Source organism: Natrix helvetica (assembly GCF_964273705.1).
Source record: "Natrix helvetica genome assembly, chromosome: 1".
Classification (NCBI taxonomy): domain Eukaryota; kingdom Metazoa; phylum Chordata; class Lepidosauria; order Squamata; family Natricidae; genus Natrix; species Natrix helvetica.
The window spans coordinates 369,151,587-369,168,662 of record NC_138548.1 but is presented as its reverse complement, the minus strand read 5'-3'; the positions used below and the strand labels follow the sequence as shown (position 1 = coordinate 369,168,662).

Genomic DNA, 17,076 nt, shown 5'->3' with positions numbered 1-17,076 from the left:
CACTGGACCTTGTCTTTGTATCTGAGCAGTGGACGAGTGATCTGGGAATAGGGGATTTAGATATTATTCCCCTGTCATGGTCAGATCACTCATGTCTCCGGCTAGACTTCCCTGGTGCTACCCTCCACCGCGAGGAGGCGGAGCCAGTTTGTTCAAGCTGGTACCGCCCCAAGCACTTGATGGAACCGGATAGGTTCCAGACGGAGCTTGGGCCACTACCTGTAGCCCTGACCCGCGCTCGGTCGGAGGACCTAGTCGACGCCTGGAATAGGGCGACGGCGGGGGCCTTGGACCGGGTTGCACCTTTGCGACCTCTCCTACGGCAGCGACCCACCCGGGCTCCCTGGTACACCGAGGAGCTGAGGGTGATGAAGCGCCATAGGAGACGTCTAGAGAGCAGGTGGAGGTCCTCACGCTCCGAGTCTGAGCGAACACAGGTAAGAGCCTATTTACGGACCTACCTTGTGGCATTGAGAGTGGCCAAACGTAGACATTGTGCCGCGATCATTGCGTCTGCGGACAACCGCCCTGCCGCCCTGTTTAGGGTAACCCGCTCCCTCTTGGTGCAGGAGACGCGGGGGGCACCCTTGCAGGGAAAAGCAGAGGAGTTTGGGGAATATCTGCAGGACAAAGTCGCTCAGATCCGGAGCGGATGGGCCCCCTCCAGTGGACCGGACGAGCCATCAACAGTGAGTCTTGTGAGACCACTCTGGGAGGAGTTTGACTCTGTTGCCCCCGAGGATTTAGACAGGTTACAGGGACGGCTGCGACCCACCACATGTTCAATGGACCCGTGTCCCTCCTGGTTGGTACTGGCATCCTGGGAGGTGACGCGAGGCTGGCTTCTGGGCCTGGTGAACGCCTCATTGGGTGAGGGTTCCTTACCAACTGCCTTGAAAGAGGCGGTGGTGAGGCCCTTACTCAAGAGGCCTTCACTTGACCCAACGGAGCTAGCTAATTATCGTCCAGTCTCCAACCTCCCCTTTTTAGCGAAGGTTGTTGAGAATGTGGTGGCGCAGCAATTTCCACGTCACCTTGATGAATCCGTATAACTAGACCCACGCCAGTCCGGCTTCCGACCCGGGCACAGTACAGAGACAGCCTTGGTCGCGTTGGTTGATGATCTCTGGAGGGCCAGAGATAGAGGTTGTTCCTCTATCCTGGTCCTATTAGACCTCTCAGCGGCTTTTGATACCTTCGACCATGGTATCCTATTGCGCCGGCTGAAGGGGATGGGAGTCGGAGGCACCGTTTTACGGTGGTTCGGCTCCTACCTCTCCGGCCGGATGCAATGTGTGTTGACTGGGGGGCAGAGGTCGACCCTGAGGCCACTCTCCTGTGGGGTGCCGCAGGGGTCGGTCCTCTCACCCCTTTTGTTCAACGCATATGTGAAGCCGCTGGGCGAGATCATCCGTGGTTTTGGGGTTGAGTACCATCTGTACGCTGATGATACTCAGCTGTACATCTCAACCCCAGGCCACCCCAACGAGGCTGTCGAAGTGATGTCCCGGTGTTTGGAAGCCGTCGGGGTCTGGATGGGGGACAACAGACTCAAACTCAACCCCTCCAAGACCGAGTGGCTGTGGCTTCCGGCACCTCGGTTCAGCCAGCTGACTCCATCACTGGCCATAGGGGGTGAACAATTGCCCCCTGTGGAACGGGCGCGCAATTTGGGCGTCCTCCTAGATGCCCGGCTGTCAATGGATGACCATGTGGCAGCCGTGGCAAGGGGGGCGTTCCACCAGGTTCGCCTGGTGCGCCAATTGCGCCCCTTTCTGGACCGGGATGCCCTACGCACGGTCACTCACGCACTGGTGACGTCTCGCCTGGACTATTGTAACGCTCTCTACATGGGGCTTCCCTTGGGACGCGCCCGAAGACTGCAGCTAGTCCAGAACGCGGCCGCGCGGGTAGTCATGGGGAGTACTAGGTACTCCCACGTAACACCACTCCTGCGCGAGCTGCACTGGCTGCCTGTGGTCTTTCAGGTGCGTTTCAAGGTTCTGATTACCATCTTTAAAGCGCTCCATGGCATAGGGCCTAGTTACCTGCGGGATCACAGCCTCCCACACACATCCCTGCGGCCAATTCGCTCCCACAGGGAGGGGCTTCTCCTGGTGCCGTCCACCAGGCAATGCCAACGGGCGACACCGAGGAGTAGGGCCTTCTCTGTGATGGGCCCAACCCTCTGGAATGACCTCCCCCCCGACATTAGAACTACTACAGACCTCCGCTCCTTCCGACAGAAATTGAAGACACACCTGTTCCGACTGGCTGGCCTGGCATAATTATAACGTCTACCTCCTTGCATACATATTTTTACTGGCTTTTAGAGGGATTGTTTTTAAACGTATTTTTATAGGATATTGGGGTTTTAAATTTTGTATATGCTGATTTATTTACTTAGCTGTACAGTTTGCATATCTTTTTATCCTCCTCTTATATGTGTATATATGTATCTATTTCTTTAACAAGTTTAATTTGATGTATTTCTGATACGGACTGTACACCGCCCCGAGTCCCTTTCGGGAGAGGGGGCGGTCTATAAGCGCTAAGAAATAATAAATAAATAATAAATAATAATAATGAGTGACTGTGCATAAGGCATCCCGATCCAGTAGGGGGCGCAATTGGCGCACCAGGCGAACCTGGTGGAACGCCCCCCTTGCCACGGCTGTCACATGGTCATCCACGGGGGCGAGTTGAATGCCCCCAATGGCCAATGATGGAATTAATTGGCTGAACCTGGGAGCCGGTACCCACAGCCACTCTGTCTTGGAGGGTTTGAGCCTGAGTCGGTTGTCATCCATCCAGACCTGTACGGCTTCCACACACCGGGACATCACTTCGACGGCCTCGTTGGGGTGGTTCGGGGTGGAAAAGTACAACTGAGTATCATCAGCGTACAGATGATATCCCACCCCGAAACCACGGATGATCTCACCCAGCGGCTTCATATATGTGTTGAACAGGAGTGGCGAGAGGACCGACCCCTGTGGTACCCCACAAGTAAGGGGGCGTAGGGTCGACCTCTCCTCCCCTGCCAACACACGTTGCGTCCGGCCAGAGAGGTAGGAGCCGAACCACCGCAAAACGGTGCCCCGGACCCCCAACCCCTCCAGTCGGCGCAACAGGATACCATGGTCGATGGTATCAAAAGCCGCCGAGAGGTCTAATAGGACCAGGATAGAGGAACAACCCCTATCTCTGGCCCTCCAGAGATCATCCACCAACGCGACCAAAGCCGTCTCCGTGCTGTGACCGGGGCGGAAGCCGGACTGGCGCGGGTCTAGATAATCATTTTCCTCCAGATGTCGCGGAAACTGGTACGCCACCACACTCTCTACAACCTTCGCCAAAAAGGGAAGGTTGGAGACAGGACGGTAATTGGCCAGCTCCAAAGGGTCCAGGGAAGGCTTCTTGAGCAAGGGTCTCACCACCGCCTCTTTCAAGGCGGCTGGGAGAGACCCCTCGCCCAACAAAGCGTTCACTAGGCCCAGGAGCCAGTCTCGTGTAACCTCCCAGGATGCCAGTACAAGCCAGGAGGGACACGGGTCCAATAAACAAGTGGTGGGTCTCAGTCGCCCGCGCATTCTGTCCAAATCCTTGATGGCAACCGAGTCAAACTCCTCCCAGATCGATTCCTCAAGACTCGCCATGGACGTCTCCACCGGACCACTGACAGGGACCCAATCCCTCCGGATTTGAGCGATTTTATCCTGCAGATATTTACCAAATTCCTCTGCCCTGCCCTGTAAAGGGGCCTCCCGTGGCCTCTGAAACAGGAGGGAGCGGGACACCCAGAACAGGGCGGCAGGGCGGTTCTCCGCGGATGCAATGAGAGTGGCACAATATTGGCGTTTGGCCACTCTCAATGCCACAAGGTACGTCCTTAAATGGGCTCGTGCCTGTGTTCGGTCAAATTCGGAGCGAGAGGATCTCCAACGACTCTCTAGACGTCTCTTGCGGCATTTCATCACCCTTAGCTCCTCGGTAAACCAAGGGGCCAGGGTGGATCGTTGCCGCCGGAGAGGCCGCAAAGGCGCCACCCGGTTCAAGGCTCCGGTAGTCGCATTATTCCACGCGACCACTAGGTCCTCTACCCGGGGGCGGGTTGAGGTTACAGGAGGTGGCCCAAGCTCCATCTGGAACCTATCTGGTTCCATCAGGCACCTGGGGCGGAACCATCTAGTACTTTCCGGTTCCGCCTCCCCGCAGCGGGAGGTAGTACCAGGGAAGTCGAGACGAAGGAGTAAGTGATCTGACCATGACAGGGGAGTGATGGTTAAGTCCCCTCCTCCCAGATCACGCAACCACTGGCCAGAGACAAAAACAAGGTCCAGGGTGTGTCCTCCCTCGTGTGTTGGGCCCTGAATCAATTGAGTCAGGTCCATGGCTGTCATAGAAGCCATGAACTCCCGAACCCCCTCCGATGCCTCTCCCATCGATGGCAGGTTAAAGTCCCCCATCACTAAAAGTTTGGGGGTCTCAACCGCCACCGATGCGATCAGCTCGAGGAGTTCAGGCAGGGCCGCTGATGTATAGCGAGGAGCCAGGTATACTATCAGCAGGCCCAACTGTCTCCCAGGGCCCTATTTCACAACAAGGGATTCGCAGCTGGACGTCTGTGACACAGTAGACTCCCTCGGCTCTAAGTCCTCCCGAATAATTACTGCTACCCCTCTAATTCAAGTAGAAAAATAGGAACCACCTTTGATGGGAAGGTAACACCATTTCGTGCGCCTTCAGCATTTAGTCATGCCGGCCACATGACAACGGAGTCATCTTTGGACAGAACTGGCTCTTTGGCTTTGAAACGGAGATGAGCACCGCCCCCTACAGTCAGGAACTAGCACATATGTGTGAGGAGAACCTTTACCTTTACCTTAACCTTACAATATTAGAGTGATTACTCTTGTGGTGCTTCTTCTCTGGACTATCTACATAGACTAAGATCAATCTTGCCAGACTGAAAACATTCTCTTCTTGTACTCTCCAGAAAATTATGGAATGTCTCTTCCCAAACATTTCCCATGCTCCCTTTTCCTCCCATGGACTGTAGATCTTTTACATGCCACTTGTCTAGTCTGTTGATCTTCCTCCGGTCTCACAAGCACATTTTCACATATTGTTACAATACTCTTCCCAAATTTATTCAACCTATGTGTTGAATATATAATAAAGGAAACTGGATTCGAAGAAGATGAGTTTTGTTTGAAAACTGAAGGAAGAAACATCAATAACCAAGCTTCAGAGCTGAAGAAGCTTCTTGGATGAGAAACAAAATGTCTTCAAAGAAAAACCAAAAAGTCCAGTTGCCTCTTGAAAGTACCTTTGGGATGATCAATAACCAATGTTTTGCTGATGACACAACTTGCATAGCCAAAAATACAAATGATTTTCAAGCTCTGATAGTGAAAGTCATTAAGCACAGAGAAAAATATAGGACTGAAGTTAAACATAAAGGTTAACCAAACTTTTTTTCAGCTCTGTGGTTTTTCTCATAATGATGCCCAGATTCATTTAAAATTTCATGTCGTGCAAATTTTCAACCTTTCAGATCCTCCTACATGGATTAAGAGATCTGCTCTTATTATACGTCATTTCATAGTCCATTGTTGTCCCGCATGGACAATGTATTCAAAATGAAAGATTTTTTTTAAAAAATGGTGGCTCAACAAATATAAAAAATCTCTAAGAGATGACAAAGAAAAGGCAGAATTACTCTATTTTTATTGGTCCCAGGTTTCTGAGCGTTTGGGATCCAACAAGAGTTGTGATGCACCAATGGAGAAAAACAAACCTGAACCTTGAGACTGGGAAAATCCTGTAGGTAGTTTAGGGGATAAATTTTTACTTTCAACCCATACAAATCTCAGGGCCAGGAAGAGATGAATTCAGTTCTAGGATCTTGAAGAAAATGGTCTGACTGATCTTTTACCTTTGAGAAACCAGAAGGAACTGGTGTCATGCAAGAGTATATCAATAGGCAGGCAGAGCTCAATGTTAGTCCAGCCAAACAAAACCACTACTAAGAAAGTGTTTCAGTTAACATTCTAATGGGGTAACTTTCTTCAGATGGTTAGATCCTCTATGTGTAATAACCTTCTTATGGAGTAATCCCAATATTCTATTTAGCAAATGTTGAGGTTGCCTGAAGATAGATTAAAATAAGAGCGTTTTATTGCCCATCTGGAATTAAATTGAAATGAGTCGTGAAGGACTGATATATCACATTTTTAAATAATATCTCTAGAAGAAAAGACTAATGAAGGCCAGAGTCTGAAATTATGCAGTGATTCGAAGTATTTATTTATTTATTTATTTATTTATTTATTTATTTATTTATTTATTTATTTATTTATTTATTTATTATTAGCGTTTATATACCGCCCCCTCTCCCGAAAGGGACTCGGGGCGGTGTACAGTCCGTACCAAAATACAACAGATTAAAACGTAGAAATAACTATATAAATGCATGTATAAGAGGAGGGTAAAATATGCCAAACTGTACAGCTAATAAATAAATCAATACAAAAGTTTAAAATATCAAGTTAAATTTAAAACAATATCCCTCTAAAAACCAGAAGAATGTGTATGCCAGGAGGTAGACGTTAAAGTTATGCCAAGCCAGCCAGTCGGAACAGGTGTGTTTTCAGTTTCTGTCGGAAGGAGCGGAGGTCAGTAGTGGTTCTAATATCGGGGGGGAGGTCATTCCAGAGGGTTGGGCCCATCACAGAGAAGGCCCTACTCCTTGGAGTCGCCCGTTGGCATTGCCTCGTGGACGGCACCAGGAGAAGGCCCTCCCTGTGAGAGCGGATTGGCCGCAGGGATGTATGTGGGAGGATGCGATCCCGCAGGTAACTAGGCCCTATGCCATGGAGCGCTTTAAAGATGGTGATCAAAACCTTGAAACGCACCCGAAAGACCACAGGTAGCCAGTGCAGCTCGCGCAGGAGAGGTGTTACGTGGGAGTACCTAGTACTCCCCATGACTACCCGCGCGGCTGCGTTCTGGACTAGCTGCAGTCTTCGGGCGCGTCCCAAGGGAAGCCCCATGTAGAGAGCGTTACAGTAGTCCAGGCGAGACGTCACCAGTGCATGAGTGACTGTGCGTAGGGCATCACGGTCCAGAAGGGGGCGCAATTGGCGCACCAGGCGAACCTGGTGGAACGCCCCCCTTGCCACGGCTGCCACATGATCATCCATTGACAGCCGGGCGTCTAGGAGGACGCCCAAATTGCGCGCCCGTTCCACAGGGGGCAATTGTTCGCCCCCTATGGCCAGTGATGGAATCAACTGGCTGAACCGAGGCGCCGGTAGCCACAGCCACTCAGTCTTGGAGGGGTTGAGTTTGAGTCTGTTGTCCCCCATCCAGACCCCGACGGCTTCCAAACACCGGGACATCACTTCGACAGCCTCGTTGGGGTGGCTTGGGGTTGAGATGTACAACTGAGTATCATCAGCGTACAGATGGTACTCAACCCCAAAACCACGGATGATCTCACCCAGCGGCTTCACGTATGCGTTGAACAGAAGGGGCGAGAGGACCGACCCCTGCGGCACCCCACAGAAGTGTTTAAATTGTAGGCTGAGCCAGGAATTATCTATATTTATGGCTTTCTGGCTCAGGACAGGACATTACTTTGTATTATTTCTTGTATTTGCCATTCACTGAACCAGTTTCAAAAGGGACAGATGGAAAACTCCCTGGAGAGAACAGAGGAAGAAAGAAATCCGCAGCACCCCCATAATTATAGGGGAGAAGTTGTACATTTGCCATGGCTTCTTTGCAGAGCTGGAAGTGAGCAAGTAAACAAGAACTCAATTCCAAAGACACAGAGACACTCCCATTTTGTGTGTGCAAGATTTTTTTTAAACTATGGAATGTTTTAATGATTACATTTTGACTAAACTTGATTTTAGACTATTGGATCAGCTTTTTAGTGGTGGTGCCCTTGAGCATTAGCTGTTAAAGTGGAGTAAAATTTTGCTCCCACTTAGCAGGCAGCTATTTCAGATCTGTGACATGCTCATACATTAAATAGTCCCCAGGGTTTTCTCTTTAACCACTATGACAACAAATGGCAGATTTCTTTTTCTTCAGTCACAATTGCCGTGTATTGAATTGGAAATCTTATTGTGTGGTAGTGGTGAACACATTATCGCTAAGGTCTATAAAATATTATTGAACTTAAATTTGGAAAGTGAACATGTAAATCATTCTATCATTCAAAGGACAAGGAACTTTGGATATAATTTAATGCTTGAACAATGGAAGAACATATGGAAGAAAGATTTAAAATTTACATTAAATTACAATTTAAAAGAAAACTTCCTTAAGATGATGTATCCTTGGAATTTAACTCCAGATAAGTTATCAAGAATGTATAAAGGTGTTTTAAATGAACGTTTGAAATGTAAATGTAAAAAAGGGACTTTTTATCATTTATGGGGAACCTGTGACAAAGGAAAGAAATATTTCAGTAGGATTCATATTCTAATACAGAAAATACTTAAAGTGAATATAAAGATAAAGCCAAAGACTTTGCTTTAATGGAAAAGGAGAAAAAAATGGAACTTTGATGCTATACATGTTGACAGCAGCAAGATAACTTCATGGTCAAAAATGGAAGGACCCTTTGACCCTCACAATGGACGAATGGTTGCAAAAGTTGATGGAGTTAGAAGAGATGTCTAAATTGACTGTTTGATCAAGGAAAAAAAACACTTGGAAATCACTTCTGGACTTTGTGCTTGAGGTGGAAAAAAATGAAAGTTTGATTTTGGATTTTATTGATTAGCTAGAATCAGTGGTGGGATCCTACTGGTTTAATAACTGGTTCGGGTATTGCATACTTTGCGTGTGTGTGCTCTCTTTCCTCATGCATGTGCCTGACACATTCAGAATCCACTGAGCCTGCTCACTTCACCAATGGCTGCATTTGAAATTTCTAACTATGGTTTGTTTTCTGAAGTCAAACCTGTTGGCTGATGGATCAGTGAATTACTGGAACCCTGAAGTACTTTAATTAGTGGAGACGTTGAACTATAATTTGTAACTGAAATAACCAGGGACATTTTTCTTCCTGAAAGAAAGATATTCACACAACAGACTTCACCAAAACAGGGAAAGTTCTCATAGCCAAACTGAGGCAAGAAGCAGGTCTAAGTCCAGCCTCCTGAGAGACCGTAACAAACCACAAATGACAACAGCCACCCTTCCTCCTCTCCCCTGGGGGAAAACTACATATTGGCAATGACACATATCTGACCGAAAAGGGGAATTCCTCCCATCTCAGGAGGCCCAGATCCTGAGAATAGAAGTTGAAGGCCATACAGTGGGAAAACTTTCTCACTTTCTCTGTTCCTCCCTTTAGGATGGACCTGCCTATCCCCTCAGCTCTCTCCTCTCACTCAAACCCCCAGTTCTCCATTCAAAGCCAAGCTTTACATATCAAGTGACAGTTCATTTCCATCTGTTCTCCAAGTAAGAAACGTAACCTCAACCATAAATCACACAGATAAACCAGGAACTCAGGTCTCCCAAATGCTCCTCAAAGCCACACAAAGTGTGAGAGATGGGAATGTCAAATGGGGCTCATCCCACCGAGTCCATCCGTAGAAGCAGAGAAAGGGCCCCTATGTATCTCTAAACCAGTTTTTTCGTAAGTCTGGCAAGAAATCAGGTCACACCAGAGGTGGGTTCCTACCAGTTCGGTCTGGTTCGCCTGAATAGGTAGTAAAAATCTGGTGTACTTTTCCTAACCGATAGTAATGGCAGCCTGGCCACACACCCAAACTGTTTCCCTCAGCCGCCACTGCCGTTGCCGGCACGTTTTTTTGGCTGGAAAAGGAGGCAGAGGGAAACACTCCTGTTGACAAGGAATGCAACAGAGGGGAAAAGAAATCCCAGCTTCAGTCTCCTTGTGCGGCACCTGGCTTTGGGTGAAGGCAGGAGGGAGGTTGAGCAGCAGGTTGAGTGAGGGATGGGTGGTGGCGTTTTTCTCTTCTCCCCGCCTCCAGAAGCACTCTGCAGGCTTCAGCAGGGCTGTGGGGAGGGAAAGGTGCCCCTGTTTTTTGCAAAAATTGGGAAGTTTTTCCCTTCTCCCAGCCCTGCTGAAGCCTACAGAGTATTCCCGGGGGCCGCAGAGGACAAAAACTTTTTTTCTTACTGCGTAGTTTGCAGGTGCTCCCTTAGCTCTGGTGAGGCTGGAGTCCGCCCCCCCCCCCATCAAGACTTTTCAGCACTGTTTCAGTGGCTATGGCTTGGTGAGGGGGCCGTGTGACTGAGTGTGCATGAGTGACATCAAGTTGGCCACGCTGACTCAGTCACATGCCCCTCCCTCCCATCTAGCTATGCCCACAAAAGTGGTTTTTTTAAAAAAAACCACCCCGGATCACAATATACATCACACTATGAGCACCACCACCATCTCAGCTGCAGACTTCACCCCCATTCTTTATTTAATAAACTCTGAAACTTCCAAATATAAGGGATTTCAGTCTTGGACAACAGAGAGTCAAGGAAAAGAAATTTTTCTATCCCTTCTAGAAATTTCTTCCTATTTATTCAAGAATATAATCTACAGACTGGCCCTTTCCCACCTCTTAGTCAGTTCTCATCCAAAAAAATATATTTCTGCAACAGTTGGAAATGAAATATCAAAGAGCACTAGAGTTAAATGCCACCAAAGTGCATACCTCCAAGTGACCTTCTCTAGCAATCTCTGGAGACCATCTGCCACAATGGTGGACAGCAGAAGTCAGTTCCCTCGGTATTGGAGCATCTTCCTCCAGCATCACTTTCTGGACATGTCCTGGCAGGAAGGGTGACAACCATTATTGAAGAGTGTCTCCAGGGGTGTATCTGCAACATTTCACAACAATCCTTTTCTCCAGCTGCCCTTCTGTACATGGAGCCCTGGAAGAGATCTGAAGGACAAATTATCACTCATAGTAATTATCACAGTCCCAGACTTTGAGACATCTACTGCTACTTTTCCAGTGTCTGCCTTTGCTATAACATCAGACTGAAGCAACATGGAATGGATCTTGCATCAGAAAAAGATATAAGCCTCTGCTAATGCTGAATGCTTTGCACAAGATTGAGGACACAGGCAGGGGCTGTGCTGCTGAATGTACCTTTCCCTCTTTTCCCGATGACGCTCAATTTGTTTCTGTTGGAAAAAGGAAAACCACTGGACATTCCATTTTCTCAGAGTGCTTTGAAATCATCTAACTCTTCTTTGGAATCAGGTGATTGATTCAGTTCTATGAACTATGGACTTCCTGCTTCTGCTTTTGATGCTACTGGTGTCTCAGACAATCTCTGGAAAGCTTAGAATGAAGTGCCTGCTGAATATGGTGCACCTGGATAGAATAAAACCATGGAGCTACTACAGGCCAGGAGATCATCTGATCGGTATAGTCACCAGTGCAGTAACACTAAAACAGGAAATGTTGTTTTTCAACCTGCTTCCTTATAGTCAGTCTCACTTGTAAGTTATTCAGTGTGATGAAATTGTATTCCTTCCATCTGCAATTCTAACACTCTCATTCTTCTCTCCTTATTCTGCTTACTCCTAGAGTTCAGGAATTGATTAATTTTGTTGATTGATCAGATTTCCATCGGTTTCCTCTTTTGTCTTATTTAATGGAAGAAACACAAATACAAAGATGGAGCAGAAAAATATACCTAAAAGAAGTCCACATTATTTTCCTCTCCAACTCCAATCTAGAATTTATAACTTGAATAATGATTTCTGTTTAAAATAGTGATTGTTGTAGTTAACCTTGACCAGATCATTTCCATATTTTTATAACTGCTCATTGATATTCAATGCTTAATCCTTACAGGAACAGAGGATGAATTGTTTTTAGAACAGCTTTTCTGGGTTACTTATGAAATATTCTCTTCCTTTTATGATGGTTGTACTTTAAAACATGAGTTATTTTGCAGACTGGATAATGTGCTGATGAAAATTACTGCTGTTATAAATAATACACTATATTTGATTCTTATCATCTTCCCATTTTCTCAATTTCAACAATTATGAAATGTTGAATGGGTGACTATCATTTGCCTCTTCTTCTTTGATCAATATTGGCTTCAGATTCAATAGTCATGTGTTGATAAAGAGGTTGAAATTGGAAAAAGGGTATTTTATTACTGCTATTGATGGTGCTTGTATTAACCAAAGCCTTTTTTTTACACTAGTGAACCTTATACTTCCAAAGGAATAGAACGCTTCATTTCCACCATTCAAGAGATCAACAAGAATATTCAGCTTCTGTGCAATCTCACACTTGGCTACAATATCTATGACAACTATTTGAACACACTTGGCACTTCAGAAGTCTTGATGGATGTGCTCTCTGCCGGAGAAGCCAATGTTCCCAATTACAGCTGTGGAAGGAAGGACAACATTTTGGCTCTTCTTGATGCAGCAGACAGGGAGAATTCCATCCAGATGTCAACATTAGTAGGCCCCTACAAAGTCCCACAGGTTTGTGTGCATGTTTCTCTATATAGTGAAGTGAGTGGGATGGTAGTGGGTATATCATAGATCCATCCATATCTTCTCTGTGGAATTCAAGAGCTACTTTTCACTATGTCCATTGTAGGTGTCGTGGCTGGGAACTGGGATACACATTAGGATGGGATGTATCAAAACAGTCATATCCTCTCTTGATAGCATCTCTAGTGCTTTGTGGGCTACTGCTGCATGCTTGTGAAAATGAGGAGAGGCTCCGTGTCTAATCAAAGGGTCTTCTGTAGAATAGAAAAGTGCAACACTGATGGAAAGCTCACAGTTTGTACATGATCTTAGAAAAATGATAATGCTGAACAAATGCCATATTCATGAAAATAATTGTGAAAGAGATTATTCCCATCCATCAAAGAAAAGGACTGAATTACTTAAATAAGGCATTAAATTCATGGATTATCTAGAGAAACATTCAAACTGAACAATGGGGACAGACAGTAAATTGATACAGAACACATTCGTCCCCAGAAATCTAAAACTGATAGGGTAATCAGTGATTGTAACATAGCTGTTTGCACAGGTAAGAATCTCAACCTTGCTGTCAATGAAAATCAAGCTTTTGATAGTGTGTGTTATATCGGGCACTAATCAAACAAGTGATAAGGAAGTAGTGGGACTCAGGCACAAAACAGATTATGTAGAAAGTAAACTCAGGGTCAGTTAAAATGCACTGAAATAGCTATACACAGAGTATGAGCAAGAGGAGGAATCAGAAATTCAAGTAAATGATGGCAGATACGATATTGTTGTCCTTACAGAAACCTGGTGGGATGAAACCTGGTGGAATATACAGTTTCTTTTAATTAGTTAAAAGGAACAGACCAAATAAAAGAGAAAATGGAGTTGAACTACATATAAGAAATAACAGCATCTTTACAGAAATAGAGCACAACAATGATGAAAACTTTCTTGAATGAATTCGTGTCAATATAAAAGAGGGGGAAATAACATTGCCACAGCTGTATACTATAGGCCACGCAACCAAACAGAGGAAATAGATGAACACACTGCTAGTTAGCCAACTAAGGTATGTAGGAAGCAAATCACAATAGTAATGGGGAACATTAACTACCCTGACACCATCTTGGAGACAAACTCCACAACAAGTGGAAGATGAAACAGTTTCTTACCAAACCTAGCAGACAACTTTGACTCCCAAAAAGTGGGGAAGAGAAGGAGGGAATCATCCATATTGGTCTTACTTCTCAGTAACAGAGGTGAAATGATAAAAAATCTTGAAGCTACAGGAGACTTGTGGGGGGGAGTAATCATGTGATGTTGGAATTCAACATTATGGAAGCACAAGCAATAAAACAAAGTCAAACTAGAGTCTTGGACTTTAAGAGAGCTAATTTCAATAAACTTAGAGAGAGCTTGAGAAGGATTCCACGGATTAGAATCCTCAAAGGAAAACAACCCAAGTAGCTTGGGAAACTTTGAAAAGTGAGATTATAAAAGCCCAGTCTAGCACAATACAAATGAAGAAGAAAAATAACAGCTCTCAAAATAAAACAGCATGGCTGCATAAAGAACTCTCCATTAAATTGAAAGACAAAAAAGACAAGTATAAAAAGTGGAAAGAGAGACACATATCTAAGGCAGAATATCAGCAAATAGCCCGACCATGAAAAGATGAAGTGAGGACAGCTGAGGCTCAAAATGAACTCAGGCTGCAACAAAAGCAAAAAAAAAAAAAAAATAGCAAAAAACATCTCCTTTGTAAAAGGAGTAACATGTAAACATGTAAAAAAAACAAGACAAAAGTCAAGGAAATGATTAATCCACTAACAGGAGAAAGTGGCAAGAAGGTGAGAAGGGAAAATGCGGAACTGCTTAACTTGTTTTTTGCACCTGTCTTCACACAAAAGGGGGAAAAACAGTCCAACCTATCAAAAATAGTATCGTAAAGCACAGATTAGGAATACAAGTTAAAATAGGCAAGAAAATGGCAATTCCATCCTAGATGAGTGCAAATCATCAAGACCAAATGGATTAAACCCCTATGTTCTGAAGGAATTGGCAGACGTGATCTCAGAACTACTGAACTATATCTTTCAAAAACCCTAGACCATTGGGAAACTGCCAGAGGACTAGAAAAGAGGTCATGTAGTTCCCATCTCCAAAAAAAAAGGGGGGGGGGACCCATCAATCCAGAAAACTTTCAGCCTGACCTCCATACCTGGGGAGATTCTGAAAAAGATAATCAAGCAAAGAATCAGTGAAGACTTTATAAAGCCTTGGTAAGGCCACACTTGGAATATTGCATCCAGATTTGGTTGCCATGTTGTAAAAAAGATGTGGAGACTCTAGAAAGAGTGCAGAGAAGAGCAACAAAGATGATTAGGGGACTGGAGACTAAAACATTTGAAGAATGGTTGCAGGAACTGGGTATGTTTAGCTTAAGAGAAAGAAGGACTAGGGGGTGACATGATAGCAGTGTTCCAATATCTCAGGGTTTGCCACAAAGGTGACAGAGTCAGCCTACTCTCCAAAGCACCTGAGGGTAAGACAAGAAGCAACAGATGGAAATTAATCAAGGAGAGAAGCAACCTAGAACTAAGAAGAAATTTCCTGACAGAACAATCAAGCAGTGGAACAACTTGGCTCCAGAAGTTGTGAATGCTCCAACATTGAAAGTTTTTTGGGAGAGATTCAAGAACCATTTATTTGAAATGGTATAAGGTATAGAAGACCTCCACAGTCACTTCCAATGCTGTTATTCAGTTAATTCCAATCTTATCTACTGTTGATAAAAGATATATAGCTTATAGCCTCAAAGTGACAACTACCATTAATTAATCACTTTATTTAAAAAATGTTACAAGTATATTAGCCAAAATGTCAACTATCATCATTTTTATATAAAGTCTTCTTAATATTCTGTTTAATATTTTAAACAATGGCTAATCAACAAATTAGTCTAAGATGTTTATCAAAACAAAGTTGGATTTGTTAAAAACTCATATTTTGGAGTTGATCTGACTACAAATAAAACACAGCCTTCTTCATTGCTTTTCCAGATCAGTCACAGACTTGTTTCAGAGATTCTGATTGATAAAAGTAAATTCCCTTTTTTCCACCGGATGCTCCCCAAAGAAGGGTTTCAGTATTCAGCAATTGTCCGAGTGCTCCTGCACTTCAGATGGACCTTGATTGGCCTCCTTGCTCCAGACACAGAGGAGGGAGAGAATTTCCTCAGGATTTTTCCTCCTTTGCTTGTCAGGAATGGAATTTGTGTTGTTATATCACAACAATTCTCAGTGACTGGACCTCTAGCACCCTTGAGGGATTCCAGCTTTTCTCAGTGGAAACAAGTCAATGTCTTTGTTCACTTCACAGAACACATTATCGTTTGGAGCACATTTCATATTTTTCATCTAACAATTGACATTTTGTCAGGACCCATTAGAGAGAAAATCTGGATCACCACGGCTTTGGGAAACTATATAATTGGGTATCGTGAATATAACAAATACATCCATAGTATTTGGAGCTTTGAATTTATACAAAAAATAAGGCCAGAATATGGTGCTTTTGAACCCTTTTCCTTTGTAGACTCCCAGTATGAAGACAAGAATTTTCAGTGTTCTTTTCCAAAGCATCTTTTTTCTGTCAAAGGCCGGAAAAGATGCACCCAAAAAACTCCAGTGGAGACAGAGGATGAATTGAATGGGATATTGGTTGAAAACAGTGACTCTGTTTACATTATCTTTATGACTCTGGCCCATGTCTTGAAGGCTGCATATTCGTCCAGGTCCTGGAGGAGAAGGAAGGAGGCCCAAGAGACACTGGAGGCTTCGAGGCTGCAGCCATGGCAGGTATGGGGTCCCAACAAGGATGTAACCAACTAAATGCCTCTGGAGAAGGAATCCATTAGAGAAAGAGGGGAATCATATCAACATATCATACCAATTCAGCCAGAATATCTTCGCTGAGTTCATTTTATCATGTTCCAGACTCTGGTTTAACCACGAACAAATCTTAAGCTTCTGTGTAACATTTTTCAGTTTTTGGAAGAGTTCTCTATCCTTCCCTTCTCCAGTTGCAACCCTATTAGAAAAGGTGCTTCCAGACTTCTGATGTTCAGTTTCTGTAGATCAACATGACTTGAAAGATTCTGTTAATAGCACTCCAATAAAGTAACATTAGCTCCTGTGGTCATATTTACCTGGGAGAAGATTATCTTGGGAACTTTCATCTTGAAAAAAATCCATGCTTTTGGGCAATCAACCTTTAAGAAGTTTATGAATAATTTCTTTTTTTGCTATTGTTCAATTTATTTGATACCTGCTGTATTATAACAATAGTACTTATGGTCATTACATTTTCTCAATACATACATTTTCAATATATGATTGGCAAATTTTGCTGAACCTTTCTCTTAGTGGTAATACTTGCTGTCCTAATTAAGCATGTTGGCACATTAAAAAAAACTGTACAAGAAAAATTCATACCTGAAAATACCAGGAGGGAATGAAGGTTTCTGCTTCTAAAACTCCTGGACATTTCCATTCCAGTTCCATCCC

General features: G+C 44.7%; 2 protein-coding genes across 2 annotated transcripts in view; one reads left to right on the top strand and one right to left on the bottom strand.

The window, feature by feature from the left end:
- LOC309382660 (taste receptor type 1 member 2-like) overlaps positions 1–17,076 on the bottom strand; it is a gene marked incomplete at its 3' end in the record, with an annotated part of 256,900 nt that overhangs the window by 9,308 nt on the left and 230,516 nt on the right. The gene's annotated exons all lie outside the window — the stretch shown is intronic.
- LOC309384587 (uncharacterized protein) overlaps positions 11,283–17,076 on the top strand; it is a gene marked incomplete at both ends in the record, with an annotated part of 44,165 nt that continues 38,371 nt past the window's right edge. Inside the window, 2 exons of the mRNA XM_081938288.1 lie at positions 11,283–11,500; positions 12,220–12,508. Of these exons, the coding sequence (XP_081794414.1) occupies positions 11,283–11,500; positions 12,220–12,508 (507 nt within the window). The remainder of the gene's footprint in view (positions 11,501–12,219; positions 12,509–17,076) is intronic.